This window comes from Zonotrichia leucophrys, chromosome 9, assembly GCF_028769735.1.
Source record: "Zonotrichia leucophrys gambelii isolate GWCS_2022_RI chromosome 9, RI_Zleu_2.0, whole genome shotgun sequence".
In the NCBI taxonomy this organism is placed as follows: domain Eukaryota; kingdom Metazoa; phylum Chordata; class Aves; order Passeriformes; family Passerellidae; genus Zonotrichia; species Zonotrichia leucophrys.
In genome coordinates, this window is record NC_088179.1 from 8,452,609 (window position 1) to 8,472,791 (window position 20,183).

Below are 20,183 nucleotides of genomic sequence, written 5' to 3' on the forward strand. Positions count from 1 at the left end.
AGGGCAATTGACTTAAACGAGCCGGAAAACGACTGCAGGAATTTGGAGTGATAAGCTGGCAGTGATAACTCAGCTGTTCCACCACTTCTTCAGTAGGCAAAGGTTACTGAGGAAGCTTCTGGCCTATTTTTATGCAGACTTTTTCATACTGTATGTGCCATGGTGTTGATGCTCTTGTCTATGCACTCTTCCACGTTTAATTTGTGTCTGTGGTTTGAAAATCCAGCAGGATGCTGGGGAAATTGGTGGTTTCATCTCTCTCTAGCAGTGAATTGGCAGATACTGAAGTTCCTCTGAGGCCTTCCCTGCCAGTAAGGTACTTTACCCATTAGTTTCTTTTTTTTCTCTGTCACAAACATGAAAATATTTAATTTAGTTTGACACTAAATGCGTTTCTTAAATGTTCTAATGATTTGCTTATGAAAAGGAATGGAAGCAGTGCATTGACAGTATGTGGCAAAGTGCCTGAAATGAGTTAAGACACTTGTTTGCCATGAAGTGTCATGTATGTAGTGGGAGGGGAAGGAGATGAAAGATGGAGTAGCACTGGATTGTGTTCTGGCATACATGATTTTAAAAAAGTGGTTTTAGCACAATTGTTTTTGGGAAGTGTTTTCAGGTTTGCTGACAAAGTTGTCACATTGGAGCTGTGTTTTAGTGTTCTTATTAATAAAGATATGTTTGTCAATCCACTAAATATCTAAACTGTCTTGAATAAGTTAAAAAACCCCCCTTACTTAAGGAAAATAAGTTTTAAAATGTTTTAAATAGAAAAAATCTAAGATGTAGTGTTACAATGACGCTTGCATTTTTAGTTGATTTTATTGGAAGGGTATTCATGTTATGGGTCAAGGTAGCTTTAGGAGTGTTTAAATATTCTTCCTGGAACTCGTTAGTGTTGAACTCACTTGGATTTAGTTTTATTTTTCACCTGGAACAAAGGTTTAAACTCAAGTTTGTAGCCTGTGCAGTGAAGCTGGGCGTTGGAATCCTGTAGCTTTTTTGTGGGGGAAATAAATCTGTTTGTCTGTTTTGTTTGTCTGCTTTGTGATGTCACTTTAGCTTTCAGTGTCTTCTAAATGTTTCATTAGGAAGCATAGGAGAAATGTACAAACCTGGGCCCTTGCTGTCCTGCAGTGTGCAGTGATATTGCAGACAGTGGGGCTTGGGTGTACCTAAAAGAGGTTGATATCAAATAAAAGTTTTTAATATCCGCTTATCATTAACTTTTTAGAATAACTGGATATACTAAGGCTCTGTTTTAGAGAAAGAACTGTTCTGTGCCCTCGAGAAGCATCAGTTCCTTCTATCTAGTTTAGTTCTGTGTTTCTGCATTTGGCTCCCTGTTGTCTGCCAACACTAGGTGTGATTTTTTTTTTTTCCTACTTGATGTAAATTAATCTATAAGAGGAAAAGGAATCTTTTGTAGATAGTAAAACTTCCTCCTTTGTATCAAAATTTAGTTAATACCATAGAGAGTGTCTCTCTAGGGTAGAAGACTAGAAGGCTATTGCGTTCTTTGGTTCATGTAATTCCTACCTTTGTAGTATCTTGGTGTTTAACAAGGACGCAATAATTTATTAATCCTAATAACATGCCTTTTGGCTGCTTCCTAAGGAAATTGGAGTATAATTTTACAAACATAGCATTGACATGTGAAGGACATAAACTAAACCCCTGTGTGTTTATAGGATGTGTATTAGCCCATACCCAAAGTTTAAAGGTATTTAAGCCTGTAACACTTGCACCCCCCAAGGCTGAGCTCCTGTAGAAGTAAGCAGTGAGATGATGAGCAGGAGAGCAGCAGGTTAATCCCCAGAGCAGAGTGCTGTGACACCCGTGTCACAGGGTGTGCTGCTGTCCCTGTGCTGAGCCTGCTTCATCCACAGCCCAGGAGGATTTCATCTGCAGCTCCCCTGCCAGGCTCCTTCCTTCTCTCTCCTCCTCGGGTTTTGCCTTGTCAGTAACTCCTGTCAGGTCATGGTTACTCAGTTTGCAGTAGCAGAAGAATAACATCTTTTGTAGTGCTAATTTTCTGTTGATTTAGGTGATTGCAGTGACTCAGGGTAGGCTCAAACCGAAGTTGATACAAAGGAAAATCCAGCATTCCACCGTGAGAAGGAGAGGGTTTAAACTGGATCAAGCAGCTAATCTGACTCACTCCTAGCCACACAGGCACTGGTGTGTTGGTACAATGGAGGGCAAGAGTGGAATTACCTTTTGGAGATGAACAGTCTGTTATTATTAGCAGCCCAGCGTTAAATCTGCCTGAGCCAGGCTGAAATCACAGCCTCGGGCTGTGCAGTTCATGTACACCCTTTGCTGCCCCAGCAGTGTGTTAAGCTCCTACCTGGGAGCTGGTTTGTTCCAGGTCATGGTGCCTGTTCCATGCTGCTCTGTGTGCCCCTGTCTTGTTGTTATCTGATTTCTAGAGTCCCATACTGTTGCAGTCATATTTCTAAAGTCCTGTACCTTCTCGATGATATTTCTTGGGGGCAGATCTTCACAGCACAGACTTCTTCTTGTGCTGCTTCTTAGTCAGAGCTCTTTCTAGGCTCTCCCTGACTGGCCAAGCCTACCCCCTTTTATCACACTAGTTATCTTCACTAGCCACAGCTGCAGCCCATCAAAAACAACCAGGGCTTATCAGGGCAAGGCCTATATACAGATATTCAGATACAATACAGATATTTTACTAAGACTTCTACTATACCCCTGTGCTGTTCAGAGCCACGCTCCTGCCGAGCAGTGCCTGAGGTTCCCTCGGGACTGGAGCTGGGTTGTAGATTGTAGATGTGCTTATGCTGAAGCCTTGAGTGGGTTGAGTTGTGGAAGCAGTAGTGGGAGTGCTGTGCTGGCTCTGGCCATCTGCCAGCCCTGTGCTCCCTGGCAGAGCGAGGGGAAGCATTTAAAGAGCCTTAGGGTTCACCCAGCCTTGTGCTGGAGGTGGGTCACAGCTGGAGACTGCAGATCATCTGAATAAGGTAGCTCAGAATTACCCTATGTGTCCTTTCAGAGACTGTTTATTCTCTCAATGTCCTGAAGATCTGCTTCCTTTTGAGGGCAGAGACATAATCAATAGCAATTTTGGTGTCCCACCATCCGTCTTTCTGTGTGAGACCACAGCAGTTCACAGGATGTGGAGCAGCAGGGAGGGGAGAGTCCATGAGAGACAGGTTGTCTCCTGTCCAGGACTGCGAGTGAGACATCAGGGACTGCAGTTGATGTGGGAATTATTTTCATTCTTATGTGCTTGAAAGAGTTTCAGGAGAACCTCTGGCTGAGTGTGTGCCTGTGTTACAGCCATGCAGTCTTCTTGTAGATCTCCCTGTAGCAGAGGCTGTTCCATGCCTGTGTGGTCATGTGGAGCTGCTGAGGAAGGTCCTGCTGGGTTTGTTCCCAGTGGGTGGGGGTTCCTGGGGGTCAGTGCTGAGCAGTGCTGTTCCTCCCTGCTGAAAGCAGATGTCCTTTGGGACAGAGCCATGGGCCTGTTCCAAGCCTGACTGCAGAGAGGCACTCCTGTTTGTAACAGGGTCCAGGTCTGCCTGGAGAAGGGTTCTGGGGATGTTTGGGATGCTCAATGGAAGGTCTCCCTTGTGCTAGAAGTGATGCTGAGACCCAGCAGCAGCCTGGAAAAGGGAGACTGGGAGGGGTCAGAGGCTGGAAAATCAGCAAGCAAGGGACCAGGACAGCGTGTGCACTGGTGTGGAAACCACAGGGCCTGGGAGAGAGGGGCCTGCCAGGACGGCCTGGAGAGCAGCACAGCCCCCACGGGCAGTGCCAGGGGGGCAGCACAGCCCCCACGGGCAGTGCCAGGGGGGCAGCACAGCCCCCACGGGCAGTGCCAGGGGGGCAGCACAACTCCCACGGGCAGTGCCAGGGCAGCAGAGCTCCCACAGGCAGTGCCAGGGCAGCAGAGCCCAGGGAGTGCAGGAGGTGGTGGGAGGAGAGGCCTGTGGGAAGCAGGGAAGGGTGGGCTGGGGAGGTGAGGTGTGTCCTTGTGCCCACATTGCTGTTGCTTCCAATTTGGGAGGATGTGCTGAGGACCAGCTCCTCTCCAGGGACACAGAGCATCCATTTCCAGCATTCAGTAGGACTTGCTGGGATTTCTATCCTCTGTTTGAAGAAATATGTGAAAACACTTTTGCTGTACCTATGAAGAGCATCTGTTTTCAAACAGAGCTGTCCCTTAAACCCATCTTGCCAAGGAGACCTTCCCCTTAGGTAGGTGCATGTTTGGGGCTCTCCTCTGCCCTGTTCATCACCTCAGGCCCTCCTTGCTTCACAATCCAGGGAGTTGCCTTGTGAAGCATTGGTGGTTGTGTCTGTGCACATTTGGTTTGCCTTCTTATTTTTATATAGATGACTACATGAGTATTTTTAAATCAGTGATGGGGATTTCTTTCTTTTTGGTCTCTTCTTTTTTGCAAAAGAAAGGCTTACTAGCTGAGTGCTAGCAAATACTGACAGCTCGAGTGAATTCCAGATGTAGTAATAGCCTGCCTCTTGAGGGTTGTTAATGTTACTTTTTGAGTCCAGATGTAAACTAATATGGGCTATTTTTTTGGTACAGTTAGAAGTATTACGGACTTTGTTACATTGTCTTGAGAACTCCTATTGTTATATTCTGTAATGAAGAGATTGGGCAGTACATGAAGATACTCTGGTTTTTTGTCTGTTAAAGCCTAACCCAGTGAATAACACTTTTATCCTTACAGTGAATGTTAATAAATCAGGGGGATTTTTTTTGCAAGATTCACCGATAAGAGAAATTTAATATGTATTTCTACAACTATAAATTGTTGACCAAAATGGGTTTTTTTTGCAAGAGTATCTTGGAGTCTCTGGGTTGGAGTTTGGTTATTATGTGTGAAGTCATGGAAGTCAAAAACCAGGGCAGTGAGCATGCTGGGTGCTCACCTCAAGCAGCAAATAGTTAATCCACTGAAACTAGAAAAGATTATCTTTAAGAACTGTGTAAATAGTAATGTTTGCATAAAGGTAATAGGTACAAAATGTTTGCATTGGCCTATTTTAAATGTGATTTCCTGGCACAGGTTTTCAAGACTTCTTTCTGCAAAGCACAATAAATAAAACTTTAATGTATAGTAGAGCAAAGTCAATAAATATAATGATTACTATTTTATTAAGTCCTTTTGTAAAGTGTTCAAGAATATTTTATTGCTCAGGCTGAAGTGCATTCTCTGTGTGGGTGGATACACAAAGATAGGTCTGTCTTTTTCCTGCCCCACATGGCAGAGTGTACAGAATGTTTCAGTGTACACTGAAAGGCAGTGGGGAGTGAGAATTTCTCAGGGAGACAAGCACCATGAGCTCCTGAGTTCAGCCAGAGCTGCTGCAGCCACCTTGATTGTTCAGGACTCAGGTCTGAGCAGTGCCTGTGCTGTGGGTCACATCTGGCTTTGTGATAACTCGTATGCAGTGGGCCTGGACTCTCTGAGCTGATACAGTGCAGTATCAGATAAGAAAAAGGTTTTATTTATTATAAAATACGAGTGAAAAAATGGAGGATGTGTTTTATAATTGCTGTATTTAATGGGAATTTTCCATTTTTAGATTTCATGCAGTTGCCTGTGACAGCTCCTGTTGAGTAAACTGAGACTGGAACATCTTGTATCAGCTCTTGAACCGGTACCTGCCACGATGAGAAGTTGCACAAGGTTCCTTTTTTTCTTGTTAATTCATGCTTTTATTGTCATGTAATTGTTATAAGCAGGTCAATTAGTAAACACATTCCTTGAAGGATTTTTTTCTTTGTCATCTAACAAAAGTTTTCTTCTGAAACTAAAGGGTATAACAGTATTAGTGTAAGTAGTATATCACGCCAAATCACTGATTATGCATTAAGAAGGATCAGTCCTGAAAAGTGCTGGTTTATTTCTCCAGACTCATGAATGAGTGTGCTGGTTGCTGCTTCTTTCTGCTGTTGGAAAAGTGTGTCAAACTAAATTTATGGTCTTGCACTTTCCCATTTGGTGACTACCAGACTAAACATGAAAGACTTGTTGCTGAACAGCTGTTATGCATATCCAGAGCCCTTTGCTTGAGCAGATTTTCTCCAAGTTATATTCTTGTATAAATTAACAGCCCTTTCATCCAGGATTTCACCTCCCAACCTTTCCTGCATCACTAGTCAGGGTCTGAGCGCCGAATCCTCAAAAACCCCAGCAGGATTATGTGAAACCAGGATGGACTCATGTTCTATAAGAACATGAGTGTTTACTGCTAATCTGCCGACCAAACCACTGAGTTAGAATATTACCACATGTCATGTGTTTTTATTTGTCAGTGATTAAGCTACCTAAGAACAAAATTCCAGTGATGAAAATGCAGTGAACTTTCTCACTGTGCCATAGTCTCATACTTGCAAAAACTGCTTGGGATCGTGTCCTCTGCTTTCTGTTCCCTGCTCCAAAATGATGGGTTTGCTTACACTCTTTTTATAGTCAGAAGCAGTCATCTACTTCCAAAATTAAAAAGTACAACATATTGTACTTGAATTACATGTTAAACCATGTATAGTATTTCATTAAACCTTTCAAAGTTTTGGTTTTTTTGGGTACTACTTTTTTTTTAAAGGCAGAATTTTAAACAGCAAACATTGCTTCCCTTTTAGGCCTTCCAGGTTTGATATAACCTTGAAAATTTCACTAAAACTTCTCATTTCTAGATTAGTTCTGCAGGTAGATTTTTAATACTGTATTTTCATTTTGAGTTTTTAAAATAGCATGCATTAAAGGTTTGAAATAATAATTGTTACAGAGAAGAATGCATGAGCAAGCATTGCATCTTAATGTAAACAGTGTTGTTCTTTTACATTGGCATTAAAAGTGGTATTCTTAATGGAGGTTAAATGACCTTTTGTAAAAGGAAAATAAAAACCAAGACAAAATGTACTGTCATGTTCAGCTGCATTGGTTTTGCTTGCTGTAAAACATAATTGCCTTACATCTAGCACTCCAGCCTCAAGTCAGGGTAGAGTTTTGCTTCTACACTCTCATCAAAATGATTTTTTAATTGAATGTTTAGTGATCCACTTAGCTGACTTTGATGTTCTTTTGGGAATGGCAGTTATAAATCTGTGGGGCACAAAGGCAGTTTAAACTGCATCTCCTTTTTTTACCTGGTATTTTCCTCTTCAACAACATAGCAAACAAATCAACAAAATGATGAGTTAAAATGCAGCCTCTGTTCTTCAGTTACACAGGGAAAGAGGGGGAGCCTTTATATTGACACCAAGGAGCTTCCTTCATGTCATGGCTCAGCTCTCCTTAGAACCATCACCCTACAAAGATCCTGGAGCTTATTCTGCTAATGAAACTACTGGAATATATTTTTCTTTTTTGTTCTAAAAGGCATTACACTTTTCCAATGTCCGGTTGCAATGGTAATTACAATTAGTTACAAGCATAGATGCTCTGTAAATATCACACTCTTCAATCCATTGCCAAGTTCTTAAGACATTGGCACCTGAGCTCTCTCTCTTGCTAAAGGTTGCTATCTCATAATTATAAGATTTTTGAAGGAAAAGAATGGAGTCTTACTCGGCCTGTAAGATAAGGAACTTCATTTGCAAAAGATAATTTAGACTCTTAAAAACATTACATTTTGAGTAAAAACAATTTGTCTTAATTTTTAAAATAAACTGTTTTCAATAGATGACTGGTAATAGCCTCACTTTTGTGAAGGAATAACTGAATTAGCAATTTAAGAGATGTACATCAGAGCAGAGTTCTAGAGCAGGACTGACTTTTCTGAGCCAGGGTACAGCCCAAGACATTTCCCTTTAGTCTGTGCTGTTGGAGTGTTCCTTAGACCCTTTCGTGCAATGCAGCCTTAAATGGTGAGCAAAGCACAATTTATGTTTGCAATTCAAAGCAAAGATTTCCAGGTTTAGGGGGTTATTATGCAAGGGTGAGCCAGAAGAGGAACTTGGCATGTCACCTTGGCATGGTTATCATGGAAATAGTGGGAAAGGTTCCTCTTTCCTTCTGAGGAAAGAATAAAGCTGTTGAGATAACTAACTGCAAAATGAAATGGGAGGCTGCTGTTCTGGAAGGGTTCAGTGCCTCTCTAACCAAGGAAAGTTATGAAACCTAGAGAAAATATTATTTGAACAGTTTTGGCTGTGTGTTAGAATTCTTTGAAGAACAGTTTGCCTAAAGGTGTTAAATGAGTTGCTTTAATTTTCATATGTAGCAGTGTTTGGTTAAATTCTGTTTCTACTTTTTAGGCAGAGAGAAGTTCTCCAGCTTTATAAGGAGAAAAAAGATGTTCATCTCCTGAACTGTGCCAGGCAAAATAATAGTACAACATAAAAAATTTTTAAAAATTATTAAACTCTTGTTGTGTGAACTCTGGATTTGACTTTTAAACATCTTGTTCTGTGTTGCTATCAACAACAGTATAATTTTTCTGGCCTGCAGTAGCTGATTGGCTGGATCATGATTATTTTCATTACGTATCCTTCAGTGGCACCCTAAGAACATAAGTCTCTTCAAGTGATTACTGAATTTGCCCTTTAGCCTATTTAAGTTTGTTTTCTATTTGTCATTGCTTTTTGCCTTTGATCTGCAAATTAAAATATATGCACTTCCATTTAATTTTTAAAATATTTTAAATCTTTCCTCCACTGCTGCTTGTTGCAGTAAGTTCCTGCTGTGAAGAGCTCCTGTGGTTTATTTGAGTTTGTGTCTCTGGGTGCTCTGCAGAACAGACTTTGATGTTGTTTGGTTCCTTCACTGCATCATTCCTGGCAGTTTGTTAAAAGTGAGATTACAGCAGCTTGTTAGGGAAAAAGATGATCATGAAATATTTTTGCTTAGAGTTTTAGGAAGTTTTGTGTTTCAGGGAAAGATGGAATTAATCTCATCCTAGAAGTGAAGGATGTTGGATTGATCCATTCCCAAAAGGATTGCAGATCTAGGATTAATGAAGCAAGGCTTCTTTCCATTGCTACTGAAGGATCTTATATGATTTAAACATTACTTTTTTCAACTCAAATTTCTGTTTATTAGGGATTTCAGAGAGAGAATGGAGGAAAAGTCAAAGAGTGTAAGACATCAGCACAGAATAATGCATGTCATAAATAAAAATTAATTTAGAATTGTCAAAAGCTGTGCAGATTATGTATACATCATTATTAGTTGCTTGATTTATGATACTGCTTTTAATAAGTTGTATCAATAAGTTTGAAAGCTTACTGAGTGAAGTGCATTTGTAGTTTATTATATACATAGCACTGTTTTTCAGCTAATGGCTTATGGACTGTTGCAGAAATTCATCTTTAGCCATTATGGCAACCATCCCTGATTTCCATAAGGATTTCAGTTATTTTGTTGATTTACCTTTTTAATCTTTTAGACAGATTGCATAATTTCATGACTCAACAGTAGAATACATTAGAAAGTTGCATCATTATTGCAGTCATTAGATATAGTAAATTATGCTTTTAAAAAGACAAAGTGAATATCCTGGCATCATTAAGGACTCTGGAAAAAGTTACACATCTCTTCATTGTGCTGTTGCTAGGAATTTGGGGATATTTATAAGCTCTTTTCTGGTATTTACCCAATATTACTTAGCTCATGTTTATTGGTACAAGTGGGCTCACTGGATTCTGGTTCTGAGACTGAAGTCATAGGACTGATGGGAAGTCCCTGGGAATAAAGCAGCAAAGTTCTGTCACATACACAGCTTTCCTTCTCTCAGGTGGCTGCCCCAGTGTGTCCAACACTGGGGAAACATTCCAGCATCCTTAGTGGTTGGGGTTCCCGTGTGCAGAGTGACATTGCCTTGTTCCTAGGGCTTGTTTGGAGGCTGATGGCTCACAGTCACAGGTCATAGGGATTCCTAGTGAAGGTGCACATGGAGGTGCTCTGATGTTGAAGAGGATCTTTTAAACTGCATATTCACAAACCACTTTCAGATAAATACCTGTGATGCAAATGTCACTGTACTGCAGCCTGCTGAAGGGAGGTGGAACAGCTCTGCCCCATGTGTCTGCTTTCATTTGTGTGTGGGGCTCAGACTTCTAACTCCTGCATAAAGACACCTTCTGGGATATGGATTGTAATAGCATGGTTAAAAATATCTTCTGCCAACCGTGATTGTTAACCACTAACCTTTTCTTTTCTTTCTCTTTTCAGATCTGTTTGGGCCCCTGTCTAGCTGATCCATGCTTCCAAACTGTCTCTTGTAACATTCTCAAGCAGCCAAAATGAAGTTGAAGCATAACATCAACCCTATTCTTTTACAGTTTATAAACTTCATAGTCCTGGTGTACTCCCTTGTAACATACATTCCGTGGTACATCCTTTCAGGATCAAAGCAGGCTATAGCAAAAGCCAAGCAGGTTAAAGCCAGGCCTGTGAATAACAAGCCTGGGGGTGCATACAGATCTGTGAACAGTCTGCATTGCTTGGCTTCAGTTTTATATCCTGGGTGTGATACACTCGACAAAGTTTTTAAATATGCTAAAACGAAATATAAGGACAAAAAACTCTTGGGAACACGTGAAATTCTGAAAGAGGAAGATGAAATCCAGCCATCAGGAAAAGTTTTTAAAAAGGTAAGTCTTTTTGCAGTCTGTCTTCAAGAGTTTTTTTCCAAAGTATGTTTACTTTTTTAGGCAGCACTTCTAGTCCAGTAAAGCAAAGCTGGGGAAAAATAAATTTCTCTGCTTAGATTCAGTAGCTGTGAAAAGAAATTAAATTATCTAATCTTTCAATACTTGACATTTAAGCCAAATCTAAACCTTTTTGCACTCTTGAATAGATATCCTATTTATGGTTTCAGTCAAAGAAAAAACACAAGTATGTTTTAGGTATTTGTTTTTAATATTCAGCTGGTGATGTAAGTGGTTTTAAAGGTTTCTTTTTTACGTGAATTTTAAAAAGTCTCCCTTTGTGTAATTCTGAACTGTCATCAGATAAATATACAGAAATACTAGATGCCAGTACTCAGATGTGCCTTTCCAGCAGCCTTAGTTGTGATTTAAGGATTTGCTGTTCTGTCCAGGGAATTCAGGACTTAAATGAATTTTTTGTTTGGAAAAGAATTGCTCAGATTTGGTTGAGGAGTCTTTTTTTCTTTGGGTCTCCTTTTAAGTTGAACCACTGTGCTAATCTGTAATCCTGATGTGTGTGGGAGATGTGATTTCAGTGTCTGACAGCAGCTCTGTTTCAAGGGACTGATTTTTATAGTGTATCATGTTCAAGCCTGTATTGTCATTTGCTGCTTTGTATTTGTTCAGACACATTGAAAAATGCACTTCTGCCTGAAGAAGGGCAGAATACTGCAACAGAACGTTCATATTTGTGCATTTCTGTGTGTTAAAGTTCTGCATTCCTGTATTAGAAGTTATTATATCCACAATAGATAATTTTTAGTTAAGATTAGTCTCTGTGCAGATGGAGAAAATTTCATGCTGCTAGTTTTAATTCTGATAGAGGAGTATGTTTAAAATCAAATTTGGTTAATAACAGAATATATGGCAAAGTTCAGTTCTGTTAAAATCTTTGTATAAACTTTATTGTTAGTGAAACTTGCCCTTAGCTGTGGAGGTAGTTTTGCAGCATGAGGGAAATGTGCTTGATGCCCATTTTGCTGCCTCATTACCCTATAAAGAAAGTTCATGTTGTACAAAGAATGGTTTCTGAGCACAGGTCAGAGTTTTGGCTGCCCTGTTTTTTACATAAAAAACATGTGCCCTGTTTTTTAATCATAATTTTGAATGTAAGACTTAAGGATTTAGGAGTTTTAGCCTTTTCCATTATGCAAGCAGAGTGTTGGGAATATTGGAAATCTGAAGGATGTTTGTGTTGATCCACTTAAATTACTTGTTTGTGAGTATTTAAGCTTAGAAATTACCCAAGTTAGGTAATTTTGTCTAAGCTTGACACAAGGGTTCATTGTGGTCAGTTGCCATACTTAATCTCCTGTTACTTTGTTCCAAGTTGTGGCATTATCACACAAGACCATTTAATTTTCTTCTTTTTTTTTTTTTCCTGTTAGGGAATACATTGTTTCTTAAGGTCTCATGTCATGTGTTAGCAAGTGAGGAAAATCAGAACATTTCACAAGATACCTTGTTGATTCTAAATGTCAGGGTTCTCTTCTTTTGATTTCTTTCATTCCAGGCACCATTTATTGCCTGGTTCCCTTTAGCACAAAGCCAGCTTGCTGAGGTTTGGTGCAGTCCTTCAAAAAGGTGCACAACAAGTTTAATTCTTAGGTATAATGTGGGTTATTTCTATACTTTACAGTATTGCAATATATTTTTATATTATATATATGTATATCTCAATAAAAAGGTAAAATATTCAGTTTTTGATTATTGGGAAAACTAAGTGTCCTTGCACTTGTAGCTAAAATTATTTAGAGTTTCTTAACATCTTTAAGATCAGATACTCCATTGATTTCTTGTGAGAACAATGATATCTCTGATAATCTGTAATTTTTAACATTTTTATCTTAGTGTATTGTTGCAAAAATATTTGTTTCTGTGCAGATTCCAAAGTAGCAGAAATTCATGGATGTGAATAAAATACAATACTTGCTTATGCACTTGTTGCATTTCATAGTAATTCATAAATGGTTAGTTATTCTATTTCCTTCTATATTTTACTCTGCAATTTCCTTCTCCAATATCATGCATACCTAATATTCATTTCATAAACCATGTATTTAAGTCAGTATAAAATAATGTTGAAAATACCTCTGAGATTAAGATGTAATTAATTGGAAAAGGGACTTAATTTAACCAGAGCTGAAATTTTATAATGCCCAAAAGATGAGCTTTGTTGTTTTGTGTCATCATAGTTGTAGGTTATATCATCAGGGGCTTGCTTTGATCTATGTGGGTATGTGGGTTTGGCTTTGTGCGTGTGTTTTTTAATTGGTTTATTTTATGAGGAAATGCCTGTTTGTTTGGGGGGTTGTTTTCTTGTTTGTCTTGCTCAGCTTTATAAAGAGTTGGTAACCAAGAACAGAATTACTGGGAGCATAATAAATAGGACATAGTGGGGAGAAGAAAACACAGCTTTGTTGGGCAAGGTGATGCATCTAAAGCCTGAGAGACTTGGGTGCAACAGCAAGCACATGGGCAATTCTGTGAATTCAGAACTTTATTTATTATTGCTGATACTGAAACTTAAAGTGAAGGTTCAGGAAGGTTTTTGCCATGCCAAGAACCTTACCATGTTGAAAACCATAGATTGCTATGTAAGTGGTATGTTAGGGTGGGGGTTTTCAGATATATTGAGCTGCAATCCACGTGTTCATGTGAGGAAGGCCAAAAGTGGGCATTTCATATAACCTCCTTTGTATTGCTTTTAATATACTTTCACAGGAAAATGTATTCAATTCATGATCACTGGTTTCCAAATCATAGTCAATGTTCTTTAAACCTTATAAGGTGCTTTTAGGAAGACCTTCAAAGGTAACAGAGATCAGGTAGTTTAATGACTCTACATGAGCCTGCAGCTTTATCAATGTTTTATTTCACCTTTATTGCACTAAAAATTTGAATATGTTTCTAAAATCCAGGTAAAAGAAATGGTAGCTGTGTGTTTAGTCTCTGCTTCTCTGGATTTCCAAGTATCAATAGAGTCTGGATAGTTCCCAGTGTTTTGTGTGTGTTAGGTTGCAATAGAAGGCTGGAGCACGAGAGGGCAGCGTTCTCCCATGGAATGCCGTGATTCCAGGGAAACCCCAGCGCTGCAGTCCCTGCTGCCTGCTCTCTCGGGGGCTCTTCCATCTCTGCCCAAACTCTCTTCTTGGGCCCTTCTGCCAGCTCTTGGACAGTTATTTTCTTTCCATTATTTACCAAGCAGAAGTAAGCCCTGAAAGTTAAGTTAAACGCATGTGAATGTTCAAAGGATCATGGTGCTTAATGCCAGTCTTACCTGTTGGCAGCAGAAGCAGAATCACAGCATTGTTAGTGTTGGAAGGGACCTCTGGAGATCCATCCAGTCCTGCCCAGGCAGGGTCACCCAGAGCAGGTGGCACAGGAACGTGTCCAGGTGGGTTTGGGATGTCTCCAGAGAGGGAGACTCCACCCCTTCCCTGGGCAGCTGCGCCAGGGCTCTCCACCCTCAATGTAAAGAAGTTCTTCCTCATGTTGAAGTGGAATTGATTTTGTTTTAGTTCATGGCCATTGCTCCTTGTCCCATCACTGGGAACCCTTGAAAAGAGTCTGGCACCATGCTGTTGGCACCCCTTTGAGATATTTGTATACATTAATGAGGTCTCCTCAGTCATCTCTTCTCCAGACTAACCAGCCCCAGCTCCTGCAGTCTCTCCTTGCAAGGGAGATGCTCCAGACCCCTCATGATTGTGGCATTCACTGCACTCTCTCCAGTAGCTCCTTGTCTTTCTTGCCTGTGCATTGGAAAATGTCAGCAAAAGCTACTGAGGGCAGGGCCAGGAAGGGAAATGGATTTGGAGACACATCCAACATGAGGAGTTCAAGATAAACTGTACCCTGCTCTGTGTCCTGCACAGGAAGCTGGTAGAGAAATGCAGGAGAAGGGGACTTCTATCCATATTACCAAACTGGCTCTCTGAATAGCTGTTATTCACTAATGTGTATGTAATATAAATGTAACAGGGATGGAATAGAGAAGGAACACTGGGCATGGGGAAGGAGCACTGGAATTTGAATATATGAAAGGCAGTAGGAAAGTAAAACTCAAAATTACTGCATTGAGAAAGGTCTTACCTGTTCTCACCTCAGTGTTCTTCAGAAATGTGTTTTTATATAAATAGCTACAGCCAATGGTGCTACATATCCTTAAAAAGGATTTTTCCTTTTTAAGAAAAGAAAGCACGAGTGAGTGATCTTTCACTACATATCAACAAGCTTAAGATTAATTATTTAGGAGAATAAAGGGGGAAAAAAGTAGAATCACAAGTATTATTTGGAGAGATTAATTTTTGGCCAATTACTGATTTATTTTCCCCAGTTCAGTGAGAGTGGTGGAAATTACTAAAACCTCTTATGGATTGGCAAGCTTACCAGAAACAGTAACAAGAATCTGCTTGTATTTCTTGGCCTAATTATTTGTGAGCAGTTTTCCTGAGGCTGCACTGTAGGCAGAGTATAATGAGGGAAAGGGTATTGCCCAAGTCACTGCTACAAATTGTTTTCAGCTGATGAGCTTGTCAAGAACTTCCCCATCTGCCAAAAATACTGCCTTTGGGGAAAAAAATCCCAAATTGGAATTTAAATTCCAAATTACCAAAATTTGTATGGACAGGAAGAGGTGCAATATTTTTTTTGGAAGCAGTGAGAGTTTTCCACACCAGAAATATCCTGGTGTGTTGAAACAAAAAGGGACTCCCAGGTTTTGGGTTTTGAAACAGCCTGTTTGCCACTGAAACAGAGCTTCTGGAAATAAACCAGGAAAAACTGAGCAGATATTTGTGTGAGAAATCTGTATTTTTCTGGTAGAGTTGCTATATATTGCTGTTATTGACAAATGTTGTTTGTTGGGCTTGTTAAATGATATTTTCCCACAAAGACATTTATGAAATTCCAAGCAGCTGCACATGTACTTGTTTGTCCTACTAAATAAGTAGGTTAATGAGCAATATGCAGTGAGCTGTAGTAGGTAAAATGCATTGTTACAACTAATGTTAACTAGGAAACAGTTTGGAAAAGTTTTAACAACAGAAATCTGCTAAATTTTATTTTGCTGTTAGAGTTTGAGAGAGATTTAAAAATACGTTTTATTAAAGAAGCAGATGTGGAAATACAGACTCATTAGAAATGTAGTTGCATGTCAAAAATTGTTGATTTGACAGCTCAAAGTTTGAAATTTAGTTCCCATTGATGAATGAAATATGGAAAAAAGAATGAAGGAGCTTTTCTAGTTCTAGCTTTTCTAGCTTTTGTAGTGTTTGCTTGCATTTATTACTAATGCTTTGTAAAAAACATGTCTGAAATACTTGATTAATAAATTGTTTTTTAGAATTGTCAATGTGCTTATATAAATAGATGGGTGGGATATAATTTGAAGTATAGATTTTCAGTATAAAACTTCTTCATGCTGCATCTACATATGTAAGTTTCTAGGTTGGTCTCAAAGAAATGTCCTATCAGTCAGTAAGGAAATAGTGCTGCAAGGTGCAAGTGCACACAGGAACCTGTAAATTCAAATCCAGTTTTACTGTGCACCAGCTTTCCCATATGGAAAAGTGAGATTGCATAATATATTCTACATGACTTCTCAGAACTGAGGTTTGCCAGTCATTGCCTATCCTGTCTTCTGTCCTGCTTGTGTTTAACAGTAATAAAAGGGCAAAATTATTACTGCTCATCCCCTTGACATTTGTTTCAGAACAAAGGGAAAGGGATTTCGCAATTTCTGACTCAAGGTTCGTGGATATACTGCTTTTTGGATTCCAGTTTCCCTTTTCAAGTTTAGTTTGGTTTTTTCTTTTTTTTAATGAATATCTGAGTGTTGTATTTGTGTAGAATTGTAGCCCACATCTCCAAGAAAGCAAATATAGAGAATGTACTGTGCTAACTAGTGCTTCCCATCCTTTACATAAACCAAACTTATTTAAGAAGTAGAGGTATGTGGGCCAGGTAACCAACCAGTCTTTCAGAGGGCTCCTGAAGCTACAAAAGATGGTGGGAATCGTGTGCTTTCCCTTCTGTGAAAACAGAAACTGAGGTGGTAACATGCATGGAGATATTGCATTGTGATATGGTATTTATGTTGGAACTTCCACAGGCCCTGTAGCTTTTGGCAAGAAAAAGTGTCATCTTTATCTTGAATAAACTGCAGTTACAATTCAAGCACATGTTACTCAAACATCCATGGATTCTTCACATGGGTGAAGATGTTGTAGGACTTGTGTTAAGGATTTTCATTTTCTAAATTGATTTTATTGTTCTTATTAGGTCATCCTTGGCAAGTACACCTGGCTTTCTTATGAAGATGTATACATTAAAGCTGTTAATTTTGGAAATGGCTTAGCAGTCTTGGGTCAGCAGCCAAAGACCAACATTGCTATCTTCTGTGAGACCAGAGCTGAGTGGATGATTGCAGCCCAGGCCTGCTTTATGTGCAACTACCAGCGTGAGTACCTGTCTTCCCTGAAGGTTTTGTGGCTTTCAACCTCACAATCTGAAAATGAAACTCTTGCTTTGCTTTTTGTACTAAGAAAACTTTATCTAGATTTTATAGAGAGCATTAAAGTTTTCAAATTAAAAAAATACTGCATAATGTGGAAACTGTGCACTTTGTAGCCTTTTGCTTTGGTGACTAGAGAAACCTGTATCTGTGGGCAGATGTTAAGAATGGTTTTGGTAAGTATAGTTTGCTCAATGAATTTGTGAGAGGTTTATTTTCTTTTCATCTCAAATCAGTACAGATTCCCAAGTTTCTGAAAACAAACAAACAAAAATCACACATGAATTCATTGACTCAGTTTCAGGAGTTGACGTCAAACCTTCATCTGTGCCTGCAAGTTTTGTTTTATCTGGGTATTTTGTCTTAGTTCTTCAATTTGGATTTTGGTTGGGCCTTTTTTCTCGGTCAGGAATGTACTGAATGCTGGTCTCAGTGTGCTATAGCTGTTTAAATGTCTGTTTCATCATCCCTCCTTAATGTCCTTTACCTAACTAAGCCCAGCCTGGCTGGGTTCTGGGATGCTCTCAGGGGGACACATCTTGTCCCTCAGAGCACGCCAGAAACTGCTGTTCCTCACAGGCTTTGGCCTTTTCCCTCCTGTGCTACATTTACCCTTTCAGTAAGATTTGGTTGTGAAATCTCCATCCTTGGAGAGCCATAAAACACAGACTGGCAGTGGCTCTGAGCACTGCTGCAATGGTGGTGTGTGATCTTCGCAGGTGCCTTCCAACCTACGTCGGTGGTGGTTTTGGTTGGTTCCTCAGTGGGTAAATGCTGCTGGCCTGCCAACCAGAGCAGAGAACTGCACAGACTCTTCTCACATAAGATGCCTGTGCTGCTTTTAAACTACATGTCTATGTGCCAGTTCCCTTTTATCACTTTTGGGATCTGTCAGATTCCTGGTGGCTATCCTGGGAATAAAATGCAAGGACTTGTATCATTTTTTTTTGCTTTGGAGCTGAAGCACATTGACAAATCCTAGGGAGATTTGTAATTTGAGGGGAGAAATCTGAGCTAGGGGCTGGATGTTGTGAGCAGAATGGAATGTGTGTGTTTTTGGGTTGCTGGATTAGAGGCTTAAATCCCCTTGCTGCGACGTGCCTCGGCACACACTGACGTGGTGTTCAGCAGCTAAGCTCTGTCATCTTCTGTGAACTTGGCTGACTCGTGCTGGCAGATGAGGAGAGAGCTGTGCAGTGTCCACAGGCAGCTTGCAGGACAAATTGGGAGATTCAGATGATGTTGAAACAGTAATAGTGGCAAGACATTGCTAAATGGCTTGTGTTAGCATTTTTCAGTGTGTTTCAAAGTGTGAGATGCATTCAGTCTGATGGAGTGGGCCCAGAGCAGGTGCCTGCCTTGTACATACTGTTGGAGAGAATGCCTTTTGCACTACAGAATTAAAATGATGTTTGTTATGGATTACTTGCACGAACAAGTTATTTTATGGTTAGAAATACTTGCTTGATTTTAGATCTGTCTTTTTCTGAAGTTCTCTAAGTCTTATATTTGCAGGAGGTGGAGTGGGATTGCTAGATCAGAGATAGTAGTACTAGCATGAAAACAGATTTTCTTCCTGAGTACCTCTTCATGTTTGTGAACAGCTCTTCACCAGAGTAGGCAGATAAAACACAAAAGTGCGTAGCCAAATGGTGGAATAGGAGAGGTTAGGTTTCATTTTTCAATCGTGCTTAAGCAGAAGTGGTTTTGTCAGAAGTAAATTTGGCTGAAGTCTTTAAAGGTGCATTTTGCTTTTTATTCTTGATGTATGATGGGTGCTGAAGTACTCAGTTTAACATTCCAGTTACCTTGAAATAAATTGTTAAAGTTCTGTTTGTTTTTTTGAGTAAGGTTTTGTCTTTTTCTACAAGCTGGCAAATTTAGTGTTTTTGGGATTTTCTTTTTGTCAAGCCTTGAGTCAGATAACAAAGACTCACTTGTACTGTTGCATGTATAAAGGTGAATAAAAAATAATCTGTTCTTAGTACATTTTCAAGAGAATCAGGAGAGAAAAACACAATCAAAACTTTCAGATTTGCCTGAAAAACTTTCAGGTGTGCCAATGTGGAGAAGGGAGGATTTCAGAGATGAGTCATTGCTCAGTTTTGCTCTCTCCATGACATCAGTGCACCATCATATAAATGGTCTCTCTTTTCCTTGGCTCTGTCATATAGCTCTGAGTGCCTTAATGCACTTATTTGCAGATGAGTAATTAAGTACCCCGTGGTTATTCCTGAGATGATGCTCTGCCTTCTGGGCGGTGTTGTCAGCTCAGTTCTGCTCCTTGGCTCGGGGCAGCTGAATTTCTGCTACATGTTTACATAACAGGGGTCACTGCAGCAAGGAGAGAGAGCTCGTGGGAACGAGGAGAGGCACTCTTCTGGACTTTGCTCCCACCAAATTAAAGAAAACACAGTGCATGTGCATTTGCCCTGCAACAGTTCTGAACTATGATGGGCTGTTTTAACAAGAAAAAAATAAGTAGAGGTCAACTATTTACTTTTCTGTGTAAGAAGACTGCTTTTGAGTTGTTTTGGGTTAGTAACTCCTTGGATTTAAAATATTAAAATACAACAGAACTTTATTTAATTTTAATTTTTAATCTTTGCAGTGATCACAGTCCTAATGTACAAAGGGTTGTCTTATTTTCATAATTACATTCTTTAAATATTCAGCTATATACAGACCAAAAAGCAGAAAATATTCAGATACCTGATGTGACAAAACTCCCATCAAGAATACTATAATTATAAATTGTGTTGATTGATCTTAGAGCTTTTATGAGATGTCCCTGTTTATTGTTGTGGTTGGAAAACAGATTTTTTTTTTTGGGAGCAATAATTCTCTTCAATTTTTGCTGCCTTTTTCTTCCCTAGTCTCTTTTGGCCTCTCGACATTCAATTCCATTGAAAATTCCAGGAAATTTCATATTATCACCTTTAAAATAATATTTAATCATTTTGTAACATGCTCACTAATGAGCTGACCTTACAAACAGGAAACAATTTTTCTTTTAGT

The 20,183-nt window shown here is 39.6% G+C and overlaps 1 protein-coding gene across 5 annotated transcripts in view; it reads left to right on the forward strand.

Annotated features, from left to right (window-relative positions):
* ACSL3 (acyl-CoA synthetase long chain family member 3) overlaps positions 1 to 20,183 on the forward strand; it is a 48,528-nt gene that overhangs the window by 9,787 nt on the left and 18,558 nt on the right. For all 5 annotated transcript variants that reach the window (XR_010441352.1, XM_064720815.1, XM_064720818.1 and 2 more), the window contains exons 2-4: positions 5,578 to 5,681; positions 10,170 to 10,591; positions 16,934 to 17,111. Coding sequence is in view for 4 of the 5 variants with exons in the window: in XM_064720815.1 (XP_064576885.1) it covers positions 10,241 to 10,591; positions 16,934 to 17,111 (529 nt within the window). In the remaining variant the exon portion in view is untranslated. The remainder of the gene's footprint in view (positions 1 to 5,577; positions 5,682 to 10,169; positions 10,592 to 16,933; positions 17,112 to 20,183) is intronic.